The sequence below is a fragment of the Neoarius graeffei genome, chromosome 22 (assembly GCF_027579695.1).
Source record: "Neoarius graeffei isolate fNeoGra1 chromosome 22, fNeoGra1.pri, whole genome shotgun sequence".
Classification (NCBI taxonomy): domain Eukaryota; kingdom Metazoa; phylum Chordata; class Actinopteri; order Siluriformes; family Ariidae; genus Neoarius; species Neoarius graeffei.
The window spans coordinates 9,708,603-9,732,897 of record NC_083590.1 but is presented as its reverse complement, the minus strand read 5'-3'; the positions used below and the strand labels follow the sequence as shown (position 1 = coordinate 9,732,897).

General features: G+C 42.5%; 2 protein-coding genes across 12 annotated transcripts in view; one reads left to right on the top strand and one right to left on the bottom strand.

The window, feature by feature from the left end:
- Positions 1–16,936, bottom strand: part of LOC132870616 (NACHT, LRR and PYD domains-containing protein 3-like) — a 164,740-nt gene extending 147,804 nt beyond the window's left edge. For 6 of the 11 annotated variants that reach the window (XM_060904325.1, XM_060904323.1, XM_060904330.1 and 3 more), the window contains exons 1-2: positions 16,723–16,934; positions 624–734 (exon numbers count right to left, since the gene is read on the bottom strand). The gene's annotated coding sequence lies outside the window, so the exon portion shown is untranslated. Of the gene's footprint in view, positions 1–623; positions 735–16,722 lie in introns of all 11 variants that reach the window. The other 5 variants (XM_060904329.1, XM_060904333.1, XM_060904335.1 and 2 more) reach the window with 4 other exon arrangements.
- On the top strand, positions 11,305–13,137 carry LOC132870361 (uncharacterized). The gene is made up of 8 exons (XM_060904000.1): positions 11,305–11,425; positions 11,529–11,663; positions 11,769–11,840; positions 11,947–11,979; positions 12,105–12,173; positions 12,430–12,492; positions 12,579–12,781; positions 12,903–13,137. Exons 1-8 carry the CDS (start codon positions 11,317–11,319, stop codon positions 13,113–13,115), a joined length of 897 nt encoding a protein of 298 aa, XP_060759983.1. The 5' UTR covers positions 11,305–11,316; the 3' UTR covers positions 13,116–13,137.
- Positions 16,937–24,295: the final 7,359 nt, after the last annotated feature.

Sequence of the window (24,295 nt, the reverse complement as noted above, 5' to 3'; positions counted from 1 at the left end):
GTTGTCAGCATAAATTGGCCTTAAGGGCCCGAAGATCACGGGCGCCCAGTATGGTTTTCCGGCCTTGACCCTTATGCACAGAGATTCTTCCAGATTCTCTGAATCTTTTGATGATATTATGCACTGTAGCTGATGATATGTTCAAACTATTTGCAATTTTACACTGTTGAACTCCTTTCTGATATTGCTCCACTATTTGTCGGCACGGAATTAGGGGGATTGGTGATCCTCTTCCCATCTTTACTTCTGAGAGCCGCTGCCACTCCAAGATGCTCTTTTGATACCCAGTCATGTTAATTACCTATTGCCAATTGACCTAATGACTTGCAATTTGGTCCTCCAGCTGTTCCTTTTTTGTACCTTTAATTTTTCCAGCCTCTTATTGCCCCTGTCCCAACTTTTTTGAGATGTGTGGCTGTCATGAAATTTCAAATGAGCCAATATTTGGCATGAAATTTCAAAATGTCTCACTTTCAACATTCGATATGTTGTCTATGTTCTATTGTGAATACAATATCAGTTTTTGAGATTTGTAAATTATTGCATTCTGTTTTTATTTACAATTTGTACTTTGTCCCAAATTTTTTAGAATTGGGGTTGTAATTCCATGCTTGTTTACTCACTGAAATTGGCCATTGTTATTGGAATCTTATAAAAATAATGATGTGAAATCGCTGCGTTGTGTTGTGGTTGTTTTTGGTGCAATCTGGTGACTTCTGGAGCTGCAATTGAGCCTTAAAAAGAAAGAAAGCATTAATTTTAAGTGTGAATTACTAATGCATCTAAAAAAATTAGAATATTGGAAAATATTGAACTTTTTCACATCAGTTATTTAAGAAAGTCTCATCTCATCTCATTATCTCTAGCCGCTTTATCCTTCTACAGGGTCGCAGGCAAGCTGGAGCCTATCCCAGCTGACTACGGGCGAAAGGCGGGGTACACCCTGGACAAGTCGCCAGGTCATCACAGGGCTGACACATAGACACAGACAACCATTCACACTCACATTAACACCTACGGTCAATTTAGAGTCACCAGTTAACCTAACCTGCATGTCTTCGGACTGTGGGGGAAACCGGAGCACCCGGAGGAAACCCACGCGGACACGGGGAGAACATGCAAACTCCACACAGAAAGGCCCTCGCCGGCCACGGGGCTCGAACCCAGGACCTTCTTGCTGTGAGGCAACAGCGCTAACCACTACACCACCGTACCGCCCCTATTTAAGAAAGTGAAAATGTTATATATTATAGACTCATTACACATAAACTAAAATGTTTCAAGCATTTTCCTATTTTAATTTTAATCAGTATGGTATACAGTACAAAAACATAAAAAAAAATCTCAAAATATTAGAATATTTAATTTCGAGTTTGAGTAAAACAGTATGAACACAGTGTATCTCTCAGTCTAGTTCAGTCAGTACACACAACCACAATCATGGGGAAGACTGCTGACTTGACTGTTGTCCAGAAGATGATCACTGATGCCCTCCACAAGGAGGGTAAGCCACAAAAGGTCATTGCTGAAAAGGGTGGCTGGAAAAGGTGCACAAGCAACAGGGATGGCCATAGTCTTGAGAGGATTGTCAAGAAAAGTTGATTCAAGAACTTGGGAGAGCTTCACAAGGAGTGGACTGAGGCTGGTGTATTAAGACCCATCACGAACAGACATCTTCAAGAAAGGGGATACAACTTTCGCATTCCTAATATCAAGCTACTCCTGAGCCAGAGACAATGTCAGAAGTGTCTTATCTGGGCTAAGGAGAGAAAGAAATGGACTGTTGCTCAGTGGTCCAAAGTCCTCTTTTCAGATGAAAGTACATTTTGCATTTAATTTGGAAATCACGGTTCTAGAGTCTGGAAGAAGAGTGGAGAGGCACAGAATCCAAGGTGTTTAAAGCCCAGTGTGAAGTTTCCACAGTCTGTGATGATTTGGGGTGCCATATCATCTGCTGGTGTTGGTCCACTGTATTTTATCAAGTCCAAAGTCAACACAGCCATCTACCAGGAGATTTTAGAGCACTTCATGCTTCCATCTGCTGATGAGCTTTTTGGAGATGCTGATTTCCTTTTCCAGCAGGACTTAGCACCTACCCACAGTGCCAAAACTACTACCAAATGGTTTGCTGACCATGATATTACTGTGTTTGATTGGCCAGCCAACTTGCCTGACCTGAAACCCATAGAGAATCTATGGGGTATTGTCAAGAGGAAGATGAGAAACACCCGACCCAAAAATACAGATATGCTGAAGGCCACTATCAAAGCAACCTGGGCTTCAATAACACCTCAGCAGTGCCACAGACTGATCACCTCCATGCCACACCACATTGATACAGTAATTCATGGTAAAGGAGCCCCAACCAAGTATTGAGTGTATAAATTAATATACTTTTCAGAAGTTGGACATTTCTGTATTGTAAATCCTTTTTTTGATTGATCTTAGGGAATATTCTAATAATTTGAGATACTGGATTTCTGATTTTCATGAGCTATAAGCCATAATCATCAAAATTCAAACAAAAAAGGCTTTAAATATTTCACTTTACATGTAATGAATATAGAATATATGAAAGTTTATCTTTTTTAATTAAATTGTGAAAAAAGGGAACTTTTTCATGGTATTCTAATTTTTTGAGATGCACTAGTATATTTTATTTGGCATTTAAGACAAATTTTATTGACTAACTTAATAAAATGCACTAACAAAGTTTAAATTTAGTTTTTTATTCATTAACCAGAACTTTACAAATCACTGTAATTATCAACAAAATCTTCTACAAATTCCTGCAATAAAAGCTGAAACCTTAAATTATAATTTCTAGTGCACAGAAAACAAAATACAGATTTCTGCAATAAAGTCATATTATACCGAATACATCTTTACTATATACAACAAAGATAACAAATGAGATTCAGCGGACTGTGAAGAGTAATATTATGAAACATATACAACTGAAAATAATAGATACCTTTAACAAGTTTTGATTTTACAAAATATACATAATGCAAATGTTACATCACAAAATGTTCGGAATCATTTTGATTCTGTTAAAACGTGCAATAAACAGGAGTTAAAAATAAGTGGAATTAAGTTACAAATGAAAGGAAATTTTCCTGTAATTACTTAAAATGTAAATACTGTAAACAATACAAAAAATCAATAATAACGGTAGTTTATGAAAGTACTAGGGTAAACGTACCAATTAAGCTCATGTACCCTTTAAAGGAACAGTCCACCGTACTTCCATAATGAAATATGTTCTTCTCTGAATTGAGACGAGCTGATCCGTACCTCTCCGAGCTTTGTGCGACCTCCCAGTCAGTCAGACGTGCTGTTACTCCTGTTAGCAATGTAGCTAGGCTCAGCATGGCCAATGGTATTTTTTGGGGCTGTAGTTAGATGCGACCAAACTCTTCCACGTTTTTCCTGTTTACATAGGTTTATATGACCAGTGACATGAAACAAAGTTCAGTTACACAAATTGAAACGTGGCGATTTTCTATGCTATGGAAAGTCCGCACTATAATGACAGGCGTACTAACACCTTCTGCGCGCTTCGACAGCGCATTGATACCTTCACTCCTCTTCGGGCACGGCCAGGCAGGCGAATGCCCTGGTCCGTCTGCCCTGTCTAAAAAATGGTACAACTCGAGCCCCATGGTAAAACTGGGACTTTGTCATTTTTCTGCATGAGGCCCATGGTAAAACCGCACTTCCAGGAGGGGCTGCCGTCTGCCTCCCGAGCCGGCCGAGAGCGCTCCTCGTCGGGCACGGCCAGGCGGGCGAATGCCCTGGTCCGTCCGCCCTGTCTAAAAAAAAATGGTACAACTCGAGCCCCATGGTAAAACTGGGACTTTGTCATTTTTTCAGCCTAAGGCCCATGGTAAAACTGGGACTTTGTCCTTTTTTCCGCCTAAGGCCCATGGTAAAACTGCACTTCCAGGAGGGGCTGCCGTCTGCCTCCCAAGCTGGCCGAGAGCGCTCCTCGTCGGGCATGGCCAGGCGGGCGAATGCCCTGGTCCATCCGCCCTGTCAAAAAAAATGGTACAACTCCGAGTGAAGGTATCAATGCGCTGTCGAAGCGCGCAGAAGGTGTTAGTACGCCTGTCATTATAGTGCGGACTTTCCATAGCATAGAAAATCGCCACGTTTCAATTTGTGTAACTGAACTTTGTTTCATGTCACTGGTCATATAAACCTATGTAAATAGGAAAAACGTGGAAGAGTTTGGTCGCATCTAACTACAGCCCCAAAAAATACCATTGGCCATGCTGAGCCTAGCTACATTGCTAACAGGAGTAACAGCGCGTCTGACTGACTGGGAGGTCGCACAAAGCTCGGAGAGGTACGGATCAGCTCGTCTCAATTCAGAGAAGAACATATTTCATTATGGAAGTACGGTGGACTGTTCCTTTAAGCACACTGCCAACTTTAAACTCAAATAACTAATAAAATGCACATGAAATAGTCTGGCTTTACAAATGAACCAATAGATACAGTTGTTATTAAACATTTCCTGTATTGTGCAACCAATCATTCAGCTGCATATTTTAATATGACCAAAATTCTTCTGACTCATCCTGGCGGTCATTTTGAAAGTTGTCCATAAACTTTGCTCTGAAGAGACCCCTCATTCAACAACATTTTATGAAATTTCAGCCCTCATCTTGGGTAAGTGTCTCTATTCAATACAAATTTAAGAGATTAATGTTCATGAATATATCTTGTTTGTTTACGATTGTGGATATAGAAGATAAATTACAGTCTAATCAAAAGGCAGATTTTCAGGCATACTGCAAGCGCTAATATGGGTAGTTAGCATATTAGCCATATTAAGTTATTCAGTACATCCACATTCTCCATCATATTCACTAGTAGGTTTATTTTTTTAGTTCAGTATACTGTATATTTTCAGGATTTTTTTAGATAAAAGTTGCAGATTATTGTATTATTCAAATATGTTGCATAATAATGACATGAGCTTAATGGGTACAATTGTATTAACACTACAGTATACAGTGCAGCATCATCCAAGAAAAGCACAAGTTTAGACAGATAATCAATATTTTTTTGCTGACATAACATTGCTATATGAACTGGTATATAATATATGTAATTCATGTGATAAACCACTTTTCATTTGAAAAAAATGCAGTTTATTTTTTAATCAAAATTGTGGCTGTCCCCATTAAGCTCAGTGTGTTGTTCCCAATAAGCTAATTTCCGTGCGTATATAAACACCTCTTGAAACATTCAGTTGTGGTTGTCATTGTTGAGTGAAAATTAAAGAAAAAAAAAAAGCACAAATGTTATTTTCACAGCCTAAAGGCCAATTTATGCTGACAACCCAGTCCTCGCAGATGGCGTCACAGATAGCGTCTGCGAAGCCCCCCCCTTCGCAGATGCTCTGCGCGCACCCCCTAAAAATTGTGACCACCGCAGACAGCGTCGCAGACAAGAGGGCTCTGATTGGTCCACTCTACATCCGCTGTACACACACTTCCGCTTCCTTACTTTCCCAGTTTGGTTTGTTTTCACGATCGCCATTTTTTAAAACACGAGCGAAGATGGAGCGGTTGATCGAGGAAGTGAGGAAATACGTACATCTATACGACTCCAGTTCTAGTCATTATAAGCATAATTATAAGTAACCGGAGGATAAACACTCCCTAGTAACACAGAACGTTAATGTACCGTTAGCCTATGGTTCTCTAAAGGTTTGTTAGAACGTAACCAACAACTAACATTTAGAGAACGTTTCCTCATGGTTATGCATAAACCTAACGAAGCCAAACGTCCCCGAAACGTTGAGGTAACTAACCAACTGAAACGTTATCATTTGGTTACACTATAACCTCCACACAACGTTATGTTTGGTTGTTTTTTTGTTGTTCTGAGAACTATACTATCTGCTTTTCCTGATGCTGGCTAAATTATCTTTTAATCTTTTATTTCAACCTCTTTTGTACTTGTAGCCTATTTTTTTTTGCCATAGTAAACTGTCACATATAACTTCCCTTTTGTCATGCATTGTTATGTCGTGCCATTTTGGTTTGGAGCAACCCTCACACATTGAAAACGCCATGGTCAACAGAACGTGTGCATACTAGGCTATAGGCTAGTCTATGTTGAGTTGTGAGATATATTGCAAGGAAATTTTCACAAAAATAGGCAACAAACCCATGTACATTCCTGAGTAATGTGTTTTGACTGTCTAAAGCAGTGGTTGCCAACCTTTTTTGGCCTGGGACCCCATTTTTACATCACCAATTTCTCATGACCCCATACACATTTTTTAGATTTTATAGAGATTGCACAGTGTCACATATTCTATATTTTGATCAGCAGCCTAGCCTTCAGTTATGTGGATGTTTTCTTTTCAAAGCTGATATATAGCATTTTATTTGTAATATATAACATAATTAGTTGAACATTTTTATTTTCAGTATTTTCCTTCTATTGGTTATTTCAGGCGACTCCAATTCAATTCCAGGAGACCCAATTAAGAACGAAGGAAAGGAAGCATTTTGAGTGTTAAATGTAAAAGATATTTTACTGGGCAAGAAGGGAATGGTGAAAGCAAAATGGACAGGTTAAATGTTTTTCTAGTTAGTGCAATGTGGGTAGAGTGTGGCTGATTTGCAGAAATAAACTTATAGGCTAAATTTGTTTGGATTGTAAGTGGTGATGTTTTTTGTGGAATTCAAGTGATCTGTAATGAGCAGGCTGCAGCATATATCATATGAAGAGGGTGAACATGGTTTGGCAATGGGTCGTTGTGACTTGGTGCACAGTCTTGTGTGGTGCAAATTGGCTCCTGATAATATGGCAGAGCAGCAACAAAAGTTTGACCTTTAAGTTGTGGTCACACATTTCTCCCTCAAAACATGCTGCATTACAATAATGCCTACATTTTCTCATGCACATACTTCTGGTACATTATCCCTATTGTTGCCCCAACTGCATTTTCTCATGCACATACTTCTGGTACTATTGTTGCCCCAACTCACTCACACCCAGCTCCATTGATCAACTTATTTGTACTTTGTCCCAACAACAACCAAATCCACCCTGTACCACTAACAAAATCTGCTGCAATACAAAAATCCACTTCTCTTCTCCTCTTATTTTCTAAAAATAAAAGTCCAGCTAGGTAGCTTCGATGCATCATCATCCTGCACATTACCCAGAATTCTCTGTGCTTTCAAACAGCTCTAAGGCAAATAACAAAATGGCGGACTTAATGGATGCTACGATAGCCCTTTTATTTAGCTATTTGAAAATTTCACCGAGTCTCCTTGTTGGATTTAGAACTACCAGCGCCAGTGTACGTTATCTGGATTTACAGTACGTGCGATCAGGTAATGTGTTATTTTATTCTGTATAAATGTGAATAGTATTCACCTAGCAGTTAGCTGCTATGCGTGCAATCATCTCCGGTCACATTATACAAAGTGAATCGTTGTTGGTATCTCTAAAACACGTCTTTTCCAGTCTCCCATCTGACAAAGAACTTGTACATAATTCTTTCACCTTTGTTGTGATTTAGCACGCTGATATAATGCTATGTAGCATACCTTAGCATGGCTAACGCCATAGCGCCGAGATTACGCATGATTACCCCATATCGATATTGAGGTATTTCACCTGACGTCACAGGGTCACGTGATGCCCCGGTGTCCACCATTTTGGATGGCAAGCTAGTTAATGTCAACAACAGTAGCTAGTATGTTACTGTAGCAATATTTACGTTCAGTCATTTGGATGACTGTTAAAACCTTTCAGTCTCAAGTTTTTCCTTTACTGTATTTACTAGTTTACTGAGCGAGCGCGCGATGGCTCCCGGCTCGGCCGCCGAGGGCGCGATGGCTCCCGGCTCGGCCGCCGAGGGCACGATGGCTCCCGGCTCGGCCGCCGAGCGCGCTAGCTCAGTAAACTAGTAAATCCAGTAAAGGAAAAACTTGACTGAAAGGTTTTAACAGTCATCCAAATGACTGAACATAAACATTGCTACAGTAACATACTAGCTATGATGCTGTTGACATTAGCTAGTGCTAACAGCTAGCTGCTAGTACACTGCTACAACACAGACACCGACCCTAATAATACAGTTCTTGGTCACTGCCTGGTCACAGCAAATTTATAACGGGCCATGTCTCAACAGACTAAGAAGTTATTTCAATGCCATTTAATAACATTTTGTTTATCCTGAGGACCGAAAGTAAATGAAAATGTGAACAAACCTTAGCTGTAATCAGATGGCGACCACCGGCTCCAGGGACGACCCGCTGATGTAGGCATGTTACCCAGCCTGACACAAAATATTTGTAGGCATCCAAACTCTTATACGCTTTCAGATCAATACCTGTGTATGGCGATGGGTTTTTAATGACATAGGTATACAGATCATGTGGGCCGAAGTCAGGTAAAGACGAGGGCTTGGTGTACTTCCGTACGTCAGTGAACAATCCTGGTGGAAGCAGGTAAACGTCATTCTCTAAGCCTGCTAACCTCAATTTTTGCAAATACCTCTCCCTCTGCTCGCCCTGTAAATGCCCTACGTCGCTGGATAGTGAAGGTGTTTTCTGCATCTCGCTCCTTTTTCTTTTATGTTTTTCGTTTGTCGCCTTCCTCGCATTCAAACTGATTCGAGCCGTGCCGTCCAAAATGGCAGCATCACGTGACTTGGTCACGTGAGTGAAATACCTCAATACATGTCGTGTAGGTGACGGTGTTCTCTGTTAAAATGTCTGTGTAGTTGTGCCTCAGAACGGCGGCATAACAGCAGTACGGATTTCCCCATGTATTATTTGACGAAATATAGTATGTTGGTGGATAAAACCTCAAGTGAGGGCCTACTTTTGTAGGCTGCAAAGATCAGCAACATGTTTACTGCAGTACTCTGTTAGCCTAGCTCACTCAAACCACACTGCTTAGAGTTTAGAATATAGCACGAGACAAGCATTGTAGTTCAGAGGTTGCACAGAAAACGTAACGTAACTTTTACTGTCTGTTGAAAAACAACACTTTGTTGGTGTGAAGGGTTGTCATAAAAGTTAATAATCATCATGTATTAAATCCAATGGATAAGGGAATCTGAACTATAAAATAAGTAACTTATTTTATAGTTCAGATTCCCTTATCCATTGGATTTGTTCCCATGGGGTCTACAGGAAAAAACGAGACCTAGCCACTGTAAGTTGTTGATTGGTCAGGTTGCCTGACGCAACGGCATGTGACGCAAAACGAACACTCCTCATTGGCTGGACAGATGGATAAGAGGACGTAGGTGCGTGTAGTAAAGTCACTACCCGGAACTTGGATTTGGAAGCAAACGTCTCTGTTGGAAGTACTGAAGCCTGCTTCTGTTCAAGTACTCTACTTTCGAAAAGGTAATTTGTGATTTCTTTCTGGTTGTGGTTATACCTTAAAGGAGAATTCCGTCTGTTTTGCAAATATGTCTCAAACGTTTGTGGTCAAGGAAAGTTGCTAATGATGCCTTTGTTTTCACAGATGAGTTCACAGACAATGCTATTGAGGTTGTGCCATCTTCATGGCTTGGACACACTTCTGAGGTACGAGTCTTTTTTTTTTTTTTTGTCGATACATAGCAAATATGTATGCTTACATATATGCCTATATACTTTTGATAGCAAATATATATATGCTTATTTATATATATATATATATATATATATATATATATATATATATAAAATAAATATATACAGGGTGCGATTTGTCAAAAAACCAGAAGGGGGGATTTTTTATTTTTTTTTAATCATGAAACGTCACAAAATTAAGGTAACAATAGGCTAACAGCTCAATAACATCCGATGATATCAAATGAATAACACTAAATGAAAACGAACACTAAACCAGAGATAGTAAATTCATCTTCCTATCTCTCTGACTAAATACACGAACACTAACACACAACAAAGTTCGCATTGCTTGTCGCATTGCTGTGATGTTTCTCTCCCTCCGGATTAAATGGACAGTGACTCGAAAATCATTGAAATACATGAATACTAAATGAACAGTTTGCTCTGATGGCGCAGTTCATGTGGCCTTTTCTGCTTTCCCGTCGGTGCGTTATCCGCCGCGTTTCGCCCTTCTTTAATCCACATTTCTGCGAATTTCTCAGCAGGGAAGGAACGCACGTCTGGCCCATTGACAGCGAGGAAAAGAAGGCTGTCAGTGTGGATACATTCATTCTGTTGCGCTCATCAGTAAGAATGTGATTCATGGCGCTAAATCCACGTTCACACTCTGATTATCTACAATATATCTATTTGCTGGGGATGTTCGTAGGGTTGCCAACTTTCTCATATCCAAATGAGGGACACTTTGTTCCGGGTGCGGACAAGTACCGGTACAGGCCCTGTACATGCACCCCAGCGCCCCAAAATAGTTATAGTACCGATTCGCCTTTAGGTGAGCGTTTCAAATGTAGGCCACTACAAATTCATTTCTAAAATAGAGCTTTTAAAAATTAATAGACCAATTAATGGATATTTTTAAGTAACTTAATGCAAAATAACAAACAATTCTAATATTATTGTCTCATTTTTCTCTTTTAAACTTTGGCCAAATAATTCATCAGGCCATATTTATGAAGGCAATGTCATAAACTGAAAAATGATTTGCTGTAGCTGTAAAACCCTGATATTTGCTTAATTGTCCATTTGAAAACCCTAAGAACCTTCTGCAATGCTTCAGAAGAAGAAGAGAGAAAGACATCACAAAGGCAGGAGTGTTTCGGAAGGTTTTTTTTTTTAAGCTATCTGCTATCCTTATCGAACAGTTAGGCTGTATCCACTGGCTGCACCATCTGCTCTAGTTTAATTTGATGCCTATTTTGTCAGTATAGCTTAAAAATTCAGGATATGGCAACAGTGAATGGTTTTAAATCGCAGATGACCGCGACTCGCGGTAATAGCGCTTCTCACGGCAATTACGCGATTTACACCACAGCATTGGAGTGAGGGGCAGGATCTGTCCCTGACGGGACAAATTAAAATTACCCAAAAAACGGGATGTCCCGCCCAATACGGGACGGTTGGCAACCCTAGACGTTCATGAACGTCAAAGCTGCCACTTCGGGTCATTTTGAAAGTGAGTGCAATGTAGACCATAGAAAACTGTCTCACAACATGCCTGTCATGTCAACTTTTTTTTTTGGTTTGTTTGTTTTATTGACGGGGTTGTCCCCAAGGATTTTTTTCAGCAGAGATAAAAACCAGAGGGGGGGATGATCCCCACCATCCCCCCCAGCAAATCGCACCATATATATATTTTTAGCATGGCATGGTCTGCTACTGGACGACACACAATGTGCGATTGCATGTTGTGAAGTGCCGAGCACCAAATACAACTTGGGCCAAACATCCCGTTAAGAAAACTTGGTACGAAACAGGTGAGCTATCGCTGCTATGCACTACATAGAATATACTGAATTGTTCTCTCTATGGCAGCACTTTTTTTTTTTTGTGCTACTGACTAAAAGTCATTTTCCATAGATTCATACGCCAAAGCTGAACAGAAGTGTTTGCAATTGATGGAGTCCTCAAGTGTTGAGACAGAGGATGATGTGAACACTTTTGCAATAAGGCAGCGTAAGTGCCCAAGGAGGTTTGTCTCCGAATCCTCTGATGGTAAGCTCTCTTCACTAATGACAACATTAGTTACTCAATTCAGTGTTCATTTTCAAGTCATTTACAAGAAATTTACATTGCACATTGTATGGTCTTTCCTTCCAGATGATTCTGCTCCAGTGGTAGCAGCAACCAAGAAGCAACCCAAGACTCGGACTGTGCCTGGAAGCCCTGTGTGTAAGTTAACAGTTCCCAAATCATCATTCATAGCTTGGAGCTAACATTCATGATGAATACCGGTGTATATTACGTGACTGATCTGATGTTTGTGTGCTCTTTTCAGGTCAGCAGGACCCAATGCCCTTACCACCACAATGTAAGTGTTTTTCAATTTATTTGTAAATGTCTAATGTATTATCATAGGTTCTTCTTTTGCGAATACCATGTATAAGAACCCCCCCCCAATAAATGACTTAACATCCATATGCACCATCTTTTCAGGGTCAACACCAGCTGGGACTGGAGCCAGTCCTCACCACCCTAGCCCAAGTCCTGTTGACCCTGTTCAAGGTACAGTTGCTTTCAAGTTCCCATTTACAGATGTTGGAATACAAAGTCATTAACATGAAAACTAACATTTTCTTTGTGAAAACTTCAGCCAGCAGCCAGGCACTACACCCAATTCAGTCAACCAGGCACCTCCAAGAATCACTGGAAACCTCTTTTGACTCTTCAAGGTACAGTTGCTTTCAAGTTCCCATTTACAGATGTTGGAATACAAAATCATGAACAGGAAAACTAAATATTTTCTTTTTGAAAACTTCAGCCAGCAGCCGGGCACTTCATGACGGACAGGGTGTCTCGGCTATCGCAGCCATGTTTGAGAGAAGTAAGTACTTTTATACACACTAACTAGTTCACTCACTCAGGAAAGTACATTATAAATTACAACTTCCATCACATTTGTCCCCATAGTCACAGAGGCCCACATGAGTCGCTTGATGCGGAGGCTCGAGGCTAGGTTTGACAAGATCGAGTCATTGGTGGAGACCAATGCCCCGACACACACGCCTCAACTCCAGCAAGATGATGTGGTGTTGGCTAAACCATGCAGCATGGTGATGGAGCTGCTGGAGTTGGATAGGAGTCTGGAACAACCAGACAAGTGGAACAAGATGGTAATTTTATCTATCTATCTATCTATCTATCTATCTATCTATCTATCTATCTATCTATCTATTAATTAATTAAGCTCGCTACAGTAATTTTCATTGTATAATTATTTTTATTTTTTTACAGCAACATTTTCTTGAAACTGTCAGAGGGGCAGGTTTAGGGGCAGCCATTCACCGTATGCTACGCCGAGCAGCAAATAATGAGGTACTCGCCCAGTACAGCTTGCGGGGCAGACGGGCCAAAATGTCCTTTGATGACCTCGTTCTGTGCAAGATTATAAAGGGTAAGTGTTTATATATTGATCACATCACTTTTATGCCATGCTTGACTGACTAGGTTTTGATGTGTAACTTTCCTTTATTTTGCCTTCTAGCTGCATGTGTCAAAAAATTTCCCGGCCATACGGAAGCTGAAGTGGAGGAATGCCTTGGGCAGACTCTAAAATTTGCACCACACAGACGGTATACTTCTGCTCTCTAATTTGGTGCAATCACAGAAATTTCGTGGTTGGTAGTAGGGTGGTTTATCATGCTTTTGTGGACATGTGCTCATTGTTCTTGTTTTTAAACATTTTGTTCCTTTTTCTTTTCAGATCAGCAGCAATGGATGGACAATTGAATTGTGAACAGTGATTTTTATTCTATTTTTTTGTGAAGTGATTTTTTTTATTCTATTTTGTTTATTGAATGCACAGTTACACTTTAAAAAACTTATTTCTATTTTATTCTGTTTTGAATGTGTTTTATTGAATGCACCGTTTCAGAAACTTTTCTATTTTATTCTGTTTTGTATATATGATTGTTTTATTGAATGCACTGTTACACTTTCAGAAACTTTTCTATTTTATTTTTTTATTTTCAAACATTTTTTTTATTCAAATTTGTTATTGATATTTTATCTCATTAAACTTTCAAGACCTGCCAAATTTGCCTGTTCATTCATCACTGAGTTTTCTCATGTAGATATGCTAGCAGTTGTGTTGATGTTGCTAATTAGTTGAAAGCAAAATCTAACCAAAACATAACATTCTACAACGTCAGGGGGACGTTAGGCTAACATTCAGGGAACCAAACATGCAACCAGCAAGGTTAGGGGAAGGGCAGGGGAAGGTTGTTGTTGTAACCAACAGGAAACGTTTGGGCAACGTCAGAAAAACTTTCCATGGCAACCATATGGCAACCAAGTGGCAACCAAACCTAACGTATATGCACCGTATAGGCAACCAAAGGCGTACGTGCCCAGAACGTTCTGGGAACATAAAATTGTTACTAGGGCACTAACCACACCCACCAACTACTCCTAGAGATTTCGCGACTTCGCGCCCCCTTGCATTGTGGCAGTGAATAACATCACGCACGCCTATTACTCCCCACTCAACGATAAATTACAACTGTCTGCAAAAAGCTATCTGCAAAAGCCTTGTCACAAGAGCATGCAGAGCCCCTAAAGATGTCAAAGCAGAGGAGGAACTACAGCTCATGCCCAAAAATGAAAGAGGCATGTCGTCTCTATCAGGAGGGGGCCATCAGAAACCTCTCACTTCTGTGAGGGTGCTGAGCCGTTTCACTTAAAAAACTACGATGAAGTTGAAAAGATCTTCAAAAGGCAGCTCAAAGCCTTGTGTGTGTAGGACAGTTTTTTATGAACTGGATAATGGATTGTGGATTATTTTTTTTAATGTACTGTATTGACAGTTTCCTCAGTGTATCTTTGAATATTTTGTAGAATTGTGTTCATGTTTGTGTGTGTCTTTAGGGATACAGGAACCAGTGTCATTCATTCTTGCTGGTTTTCACTCACCCCCCATCATATTTTCACATTTTATTGTTGCTGCCACTCTTCAATTAAAATGCATAAGATATAAATCCAGAAATAAACTGTCTTTTAAAGGAACAAAATGTTATAGTCTGCTTATTTGGGCCAGGGGTGGGCTTAAAGGGTACAAAATGTACCCTTTAAGCACATCCAGACTTTTTACATTTAAATAAATATATATTTATAATAATGTACAAATAAAAATGAGCAAGGTAAGGATTTGCTAGATGAGACATTAATATTTCAGCTTAAATAAATATTTCCACCTAAAAATATTGGTCTGCGTTTCAAAAATGTCTGAACATAGACTTCAGTGTGCTTAATTGGTACGTTTACCCTATTTAACCCTATGATGCAAAACATGGGTCAAAAGTGACCCGGCTGAGTTTTTATCTTCTATATCTTTGCAATAAATTAATTCCATCATTCAGTATTCAAGGTATTCCTCAATTAACTTGTTTTTGATCATCATACATCCTTATTTTATTTTTTCCTTTCTTATTTTTTGAATAAAAACCCTTTTTGTATCACTACCCTTCTAATGCACAACATGGGTCAAAAATGACCTGCATTCATTTTCCAGGTTATTTCATGTATGGCTGAGTGTTTCTATGATATACTTTTGAAATAAATTCATTTTGTCATTTACTTTTCCAAATATGCAGTAAATATCTTGTTTTTGTTTAGCACAAATCATAATTTTTATTTTTCCTTTCTTAAGTTATGAACAAGCACAGCTTTTGTAATTCTACATCAAGTTTACACACATGGGTCAGAACCGACCCGCATGCATTTACTCCAGCGTTTGGTGGGAACTGTGAATTGTGCTTGTGTCAGACATTTCACAGCTCAGTACAGCGCCCTTTGCCCATCTAATACATGTAAGGATTGTTTTTCAATTGTTCTAACATTACCTTAGAAAAAAAATTATTATGTTTAGGTTACCTTGAGAGTGAGTAGATTACTTGTCAGAAAGTTACAAGTAATTACTATTAGCTACCTAGCTGTTGACATATTCTACTTTAGTTAGCTAATTTTATTGTAGTTGGCTTAGCTAACTACATAGTTAATAAATAAATAAATAAATAACTGGCCCCATTCACTGCTAAAGTAATTACTTGAAACAAATTATTATTATAGTATTAAGACATTTAATTTTAAATCACACTTGGATGACCCATGTGTAGTAATATAAAAAGTATTTTTGTTCATAAAGTAGCAAAGAAAAAATTAAATTAATGATTTGTGGTAATTAAAAACAAAATATTTAAAGAATACTTGGAATATTCAATCATAAAATAAATTTACTTCAAAAGATAGAGCAAAGAAAAACTCAGTCAGCATGAAATAACCTGGAAAATGAATGCGGGTCATTGTTGTGCATTAGAAGGGGTGTGCATATGTTTTGCATCAAAGGGTTAAGATACTGTAAATCTTGGCGAAAGAGAAACCAATCGAAACTGAAAGAGTGAAAGTGATCATGCCGTTACCATGGGAACAGTCTTTTAAGGATGCGGAAGTGGGCTCTCAGCGTGCCGAATCCAGTGTGACTGAGGAAGGGGACAAGTTTTACGTTTCATTTAATTTAAAAACTAATATTATTTAGTAGTTCACAGAAAAGCTACTTTAAGTCTAATACTGTTTTCTTTAATAGCATTAAATGGGTTTTTGTTGAGTTTAAATGATTAATTTCTGTCCAGTTCATTTGTAATGAATAGTGATAAATAAAATGGAGTCGTTTACACTGTTTAGCGATAGTAGAAACTACTTTGTGTCGCGTGGGTTTGGTATTAATATAAAAAAATCATGAAGAAACTTTTTTTGTGGTTATTTTGGCGTTTTGAAACCATTTAATGTGATTTTTGTTTTTCTTTTCCCCTCACCAGATCAACACACACACCGTGGAGACGCCAGCCTAGCTGCACCATTACATGCGCTCCAGTTACACTTCCCCAAACTCTCTGAGTGTTTAAAAGATGAGAAACTGAAGAGAGAAACTCGAATATAGAACACACAGCCGATAAACAGCAGCTTTACAGGGAAGATGATTTCAGTTCCGCAGTTTTACTGCTGTTTTTACACGAGCTCAGTCAAATACAACCACATTTCTCTCCAACACAGCACTTACTTTTACTCAGCACTCCATGCTGGGCTTCATTCATCTCACCGGTTCTGCCTGGGGTTGGAGTTTCTTTAGTTTTCCAACAACAAAATTTGAATTTCCCTCTGGGATTAATAAAGCATGTATCTAAAATGGTCCCGAGGCTGAAAGAGAAACATTTTCACTTCCAGAAAACTGATTCACTCCGAGTGATGTGTCGTTCAGGGAATGAATCGACTCTTTGATTCTTCTTCTTCTTCTTCTTTTTAATGGCAGATTATCACAATCTGTGTATACCGCCACCTACTGTACAGGAGTGTGTGAAGGGACTGGACAGATTCTATGTCAGATTACTAGGCTACAAAAAAAAAAATTATATTCTTTTCATTAGACCTGTATCATTAAGATAACTGATTAGTGCTTTAATTCTATTTTGCTGTATTCCTTCTTCCTTTAGTATGTTGTGAATGTCTGAACCTGCTTCAACCTCCAACCATTTCTGTCTTTGATAACTGTATTTACTACAATGAAATAAAACATGCTCAACATCTTCCTTAACTCTACATCCTTGACAAAGACCATCACTTTTACCTAATATCTGTAATGTTGCATTAAGACCTGTGTGTCCCAGTCTTAATCTTGTATATACTACCTCCTCATTTCTGTTAAATCCCATTGATGTTATTCTTTCCCCCCATACCTGACTCTGCATATTAAAGTATTGTCTACCTTTGGGTTCTGTTTCCCACTCTTTTTGCCATCTTTTCATAATCTCTGTTTTAATTAAAGCTTTAGCTTCTCCTTTTCCCAGTGGAATATGAATGTCTATCTGTTCTTTATCAATGGATTCTTTGGCTATGTGGTCTGCTATTTCATTACCTTTAATTCCTATATGGGCTGGTATCCAACAAAACTCAATAGTAAGTCCCATATTCCTTATGTGAGCTAAGAGATGTTTAACTTCAATTACTAAGTCTTCCCTTGTTGAGTTACCTGATAAAAAACTTTGTAAAACTGACATTGAATCTGTACATATAACTGACTTGAGTGGTTTGATTTCTTCAATCCATCTTAATGCAGAAAGAATTCCAGCCATTTCAATTGAGTAAACTGATAGGAAATTATTCAGTCTATAGCCATATGTTTTTTTGAATTCTGGAATATAAATTCCAATGCTAGATTTACCACTTAATACATCTTTTGATCCATCAGTATAAATTTGGAGATATCCATAGAATGAAGAAGTCAAGTATTGTTTGCAAAATAATGCAAAACTCTTTTGATTTGGATAATCTTTCTTTACCTCTAGCAGTTCTATATTAACCTCAGGAGTAGGCAGACTCCATGGAGAGACACCACTTAAAGCTAATGCAGGGCTGTATGTTAATTCCTTCAAACCATACTGGTTTGCAGTATTGTCAATGTTCCACCCAAACCCATTATGCTTCTTGTAATATTCCCAGCAATCTTTAAGTACTGATATGGCTGGATTGTTAATACTGCCCTGCAGTCTGACCCAGTACATTAGAGAAAGCTTGTTAAACCTTAAATTAAGTGGGGTTTCCTCTGACTCCACCAGAAGAGCACATGCAGGAGTTGTTTTAATAGCACCCAAAGCTATTCTAATGGCCTTTAATTGTATTCTTTCCAGTTTCAGAAGGGATGTTTTACAAGCTGAGCTATATGTTATACAACCATAATCAATAGTTGATCTTATCAATGCTTTGTAAATATTCAGCAAAGATTGTCTGTCTGCTCCCCAGGTAAGACCAGATATCATCCTCATCAAGTTCAGTACCTTTTTGCATTTAGTTTCAACATGTTCAGTATGAAGTTTCCATGTCAGTTTACTATCCAACCACATACCTAGATATTTAAATGCATTCCCCATTTCAATAATATGATTATAGAGCATTACTTTAACATTTTCTGGAACTTTCTTTCTTGTAAAGTATGTGACTTGAGATTTTTGAACAGAGAACTTAAAACCCCAATCTATCCCCCATTGTTCTAGGATGTGTATGTCCTTCTGGATTGATTCAGTAATGTGCGATATGTTACGTCCCCTTTTCCATATAACAGCATCATCTGCATATAGTAAACCTTCATTCATTTCACCCAATTTCTCAAAAATATCATTAATCATAATGTTAAAAAGTATTGGACTAATGACACTCCCTTGGGGTATTCCATTTTCAACAGTAAATTCTTCTGAAATAGCTTCACCCACTCTGACCCTTAAGGTACGTTGAGAAAGTCTAATATGTAGTTGTACATCTTCCCATTAATTCCCAATTTTCCTAATTTTATTAATAATTCTTCCCTCCACATGGTATCATAAGCTTTCTCTATATCTAGAAAGACTGTTACCATAGCCTCCTTCATAACCAATGCTTTTTCAATTTCATTAGTAAGTTTGATTAATGCATCAGTTGTTGATTTCTGTTTCCTGAATCCAGTTTGATAGCTGTGAAGTGAACAATTATATTCTAAATAGTAGTTTAATCTTGACACAATCATTTTCTCCATCAGTTTCCCTGAATGTGAGGTGAGAGCTATTGGTCTATAATTCCCTGGGTTGCTTGGGTCCTTTCCGGGCTTATTAAATGGGAGGATTGTAGATCTTTTCCATACATTTGGTAGTTTACCCTCATTCCATACTTTATTAAATGGATTAAGAATCTTTTGTAGAACTGCATCAGGTAATTGCCTAAACATAGCATAACATAAGTAATCACTGCCTGGAGCAGAATATGCAGTGTTATTTAAAGCCATTTTTAATTCTGATATATTAAATTCAGCATCCATGCTGGACATGTTTGGTTCCTTCATGACTAGAGTATCCTTATTTACTTCCAAGACTTCTTTTTTCCTTTTCTTAAAACATTCTTCCAGATGGTTACTGTAGCATGTATCGAGTGTGGGTGGAGCACAGAGGACGGCGTTTGGAGGCAGACAAGGCGATTTATTTTTATAACTTTTCAGTCTAATAATCTCATTCATTCATTCATTCATTCATTCACTCACTCACTCACTCACACACACACTCGTCTGGTCCCGGGTTGCGCTCCCTCTCCTCTCTCTCTGCCTCCTTAAATAGGGAGCGGTTACTGGGAAAAAACACACAAACAGGTTAATTATCCTCAGGTGTCGCGATTCTGCCACTCACCTTCCCCGGCTCCACCCTCCTGTCACAGACCGGTGCTTGACCACGCCCCCGCTGCCACATACCCCCACCGCCCGACTCAGGCCGGGCGCTCGTCCGGCCCGCAGCCGACTCCCCCCCCCTTGACGGGAGAGGAAGTCCGCCACGACCATCTGCGCCCCCGGCCTGTGGACCACCTTGAAGTTGAAGGGTTGGAGTGCCAGATACCAACGGGTGATCTGCGCGTTGGCATCCTTCATGCGGTGGAGCCACTGGAGGGGCGTGTGGTCCGAACAGAGAGTGAAAGAGTGCCCCAGCAGGTAGTAACGGAGGGCGAGGACCGCCCACTTAATCGCCAGGCACTCTTTTTCAATTGTGCTGTAGCGCCCCTCACGCACTGACAGCTTCCGGCTGATGTACAGGACCGGGCGGTCCTCCCCCTCCACCTGCTGGGACAAAATGGCCCCCAGCCCTCTGTCCGACGCATCGGTCTGCAACACAAAAGGGAGAGATAAGTCAGGGGAGTGTAAAAGTGGCCCCCCACACAATGCAGCCTTTACCTCAGAGAAAGCCCGCTGGCACTGCTCCGTCCACTGGACCGGATCTGGCGCCCCCTTTTTAGTGAGGTCAGTCAGCGGGCTGGTGACGTCCGCATAATTAGGTATAAACCTACGATAGTAGCCAGCCAGCCCCAGGAACTGCCTCACCCCCTTTTTGGTCTTGGGCCTCGGGCAGGCTGCAATCGCTGCGGTCTTATTAATTTGGGGACGCACCTGCCCGTTGCCCAAGTGGAAGCCCAGATACCGTACTTCCACCCGCCCAATCGCACACTTCTTCGGGTTGGCAGTGAGTCCCGCCCGCCTCAGCGACCTAAGGACGGCCCTCAGGTGTTGTAGGTGCCGCTGCCAATCATTACTATAAATGATGATATCATCTAAGTAAGCGGCCGCATAGGTGGCATGGGGCCGGAGGACCCGGTCCATCAGCCGCTGAAACGTAGCGGGTGCCCCAAACAGCCCAAAAGGAAGTGTGACGAACTGGTGTAAGCTGAACGGTGTGGAAAAGGCCGTTTTTTCCCGGGATAATGGAGTCAAGGGGATCTGCCAATATCCCTTCGTCAAATCCAGTGTCGAGTAAAAGCGAGCCGTGCCTAGTCGATCGAGCAGCTCATCAATACGAGGCATTGGGTACGCGTCAAATTTAGACACCGCGTTGACTTTCCTATAGTCCACACAGAACCGGACCGAGCCGTCGGCCTTGGGAACCAAGACCACCGGGCTGCTCCAGTCACTGTGGGACTCCTCGACGATGCCCATTTCGAGCATGGCCTGAAGTTCTTCCCGAACCACCTTTTTTTTGTGTTCAGGTAATCTATAAGGACGGCTCCACACTACCACCCCCGGGGGCGTCTCTATGTGGTGTTCTATGAGGTTAGTGCAACCGGGCAGGGGTGAGAACACATCCAAAAACTCGGCCTGCAACTGGGCGACCTCCGTGAGTTGGGTCGGGGAGAGGTGGTCTCCACAGGGGACCGGAGAGGTACGTGATGCCAATGACCCTTTTTGGACCTCCGGCCCCAGCTCCACCTTCTCCGGAACTACCAACACCAACGCCACGGGGACCTCCTCGTTCCACCGTTTCAGTAGATTGAGGTGGTAGATCTGTAGCGCCCCCTCCCTGTCCTTTCGCCTAACCTCATAGTCGACGTCCCCAACTCGCCGTGTGACCTCAAAGGGTCCTTGCCACTTGGCGATTAATTTGGAGCTCGACGTGGGCAAAAGGACGAGTACCTTATCTCCCGGAGTGAACTCTCTAAGGCGCGTGCCCTTGTTGTACAGGCGGGCTTGCCGTTCCTGGGCCTGCCGCAAATTCTCCTGAGTTAGGTGGGTGAGCGTGTGGAGTTTTGCGCGCAGATCCATAACGTACTGAATTTCGTTTTTGCTCGGTGAAGGTCCCTCCTCCCAATTTTCCCGCAGTACATCTAAGATGCCGCACGGCTTACGCCCATATAATAATTCAAACGGGGAGAACCCCGTGGAGGCTTGGGGGACCTCTCGCACTGCAAACAACAAGGGTTCGAGCCACTTATCCCAGTTACGTGCGTCCTCCCTTACGAATTTTTTGATAATATTCTTGAGGGTGCGGTTGAACCGTTCAACTAAACCGTCCGTCTGTGGGTGATAAACGCTGGTGCGGATCGGCTTAATACCCAGTAGCCCATACAGTTCGCTCAGTGTCCGTGACATAAACGAGGTGCCTTGGTCAGTCAGAATCTCTTTAGGGATTCCAACCCGGGAGATGATGTGGAAGAGGGCCTCCGCAATACTGCGTGCTGAGATATTGCGAAGAGGCACCGCTTCCGGGTATCGCGTTGCATAGTCCACCAGAACCAATATAAAGCGGTACCCTCGTGTTGACCGATCTAATGGCCCGACGAGATCCATCCCAATTCTTTCGAACGGGGTCTCGATTAATGGTAGGGGGCGCAAGGGCGCTTTTGGAATGGCCGCTGGATTTACTAACTGGCATTCGCGGCACGCCGTACACCACTTACGGACGTCGCCGCGAATCCCCGGCCAATAGAATCGGGCCATTATCCGGGCGAGTGTCTTATCCTGCCCGAGGTGTCCAGCCATGGGATTAAAAGTGAGCCGCCTGAAATACCAATTCCCGGAGGCTCTTTGGAATTAGCAATTGGGTGACTCGCTCTTTCGTCTGAGTGTCCTGCGTCACTCGGTATAACCTATCCTTCAAAATGGAAAAATAGGGGAAGGAGGGGGTGGCGCCTGGCTGGAGCATCTGACCATCGATTACTCTCACTTGGTCAAACGCGTGTCGCAGAGTCTCGTCTCGTGATTGTTCCAGTGGGAAATCCGCGAGGGATTCCCCAATAGAAAGAGGAGGGGCTGGGGGCTCCTCACTCTGTCGCGGAGATGATGTAGACGGCTCTGCGACCGCAGCTCCAGCCAAAGCGACACCGGGACCCTCCCCTGTTAACCGGCAGGACCCACTCTTTACTAGGCGTGCCATTAAACCCCGAAATCCCGGCCAATCAGTCCCCAAGATCAAAGAGTGGGTAAGGCGAGGATTAACTGCCGCCTTCACTATCAATTTCTCCCCTCTGAAATGTATGTGGACCGACACCAACGGGTAGCTGTGAATATCCCCGTGCACACACAACACCTTCACCCCTTGTGCTCCCCCCAATGCCTCGTCTTGCACCAGGCTTTGGCGGATCGAAGTCTGATTGCAACCTGAATCCACCAACGCCTGATATGTAGCCCCTTGTACACTTACCGGTATGCGATACGCTCCGGCCCGATCGAGGGCAGCCTCTGGCGCGTCGGGGATCCGCACCACCGCCCCCCACTTCCATCGCTGCACACTGTTGCTGCAGGTGGCCCGGTTCCCTGCAGCGCCAGCAAACCGGCCCGGGCCTTCCCTCTGCAGCTATGTTCTGGGGCTCACTCACCTGAGAGGGGGGGGGGGGGGGGGGAGACAGACACAGAAGGGAGAAACGGGAGGGCACCACGGGTGCGGCGGGCCGGCTGGGGTGGAGCCGGCCTCCACCTCCGCGGTGGGGGAATGGGGCGAGGACAGGACACGGGAGGAGGGGGGGGAGAGAGAGAGAAGAGGAGAAAGAAGATGCTGTCGTCCGCTGTCCTGCTGCCGGAACAGCCGCCAGATGATCCTCCGCCAGTCCCACGGCCTGATCCAGCGACGCCGGGCGGTGGCACTGGACCCACTCCGCGGTTCCAGCTGGTAAGCGGGCGATGAACTGTTCCAGCGCCACCTGGTCGATGATTCCCTCGGCGTCGCGATCTTCAGCCCTCAGCCACCGCCAGCAGGCGTCCCGGAGCTGCTGGCCGAACGCGAACGGGCTGCCGACTTCCTCCAGCCGCAGTGCGCGGAAGCGCTGGCGCTGCTGCTCCGGCGTGCGCCCCACGCGCTGGAGGACAGCCCGGCAAAGGTCGGCGTAGGCCAGCCTGCGATCGGCGGGGAGCTGTAGCGCGGCCAGTTGCGCCTCTCCCGTCAGGAGGGGGAGGAGGCGCGCCGCGCGCTGCTCCATCGGCCACCCCGAGGCTTCGGCGACCTGCTCGAACAATGTGATGAAAGCCTCGGGGTCATCCTGCGGGCCCATCTTGGTCACGGTGAGGGGAGACGGGCCCGCGGCCGGGGCGCTGGTGGACCCCGCCGACGCGAGGAGAAGCCGGAACGTCTCTCGATCTTCCTGCTGGGCCAGCACCAGGGCTTCGAAGCGGCGCTCCTGCTCCTTTCGGAGCGTGACAAGTGCCTGGTGCTGGCTCTGCTGAGCCGTGGCGAGGGCGTGGACCAAGTCCGCGAACGGGGAGGATTCCATGGGGCTGCTGTGTTGGTGCTCCACCTTTTCCCGGGTTTCGGCACCACTGTAGCGTGTATCGAGTGTAGGTGGAGCACAGAGGACGGCAGGACAAT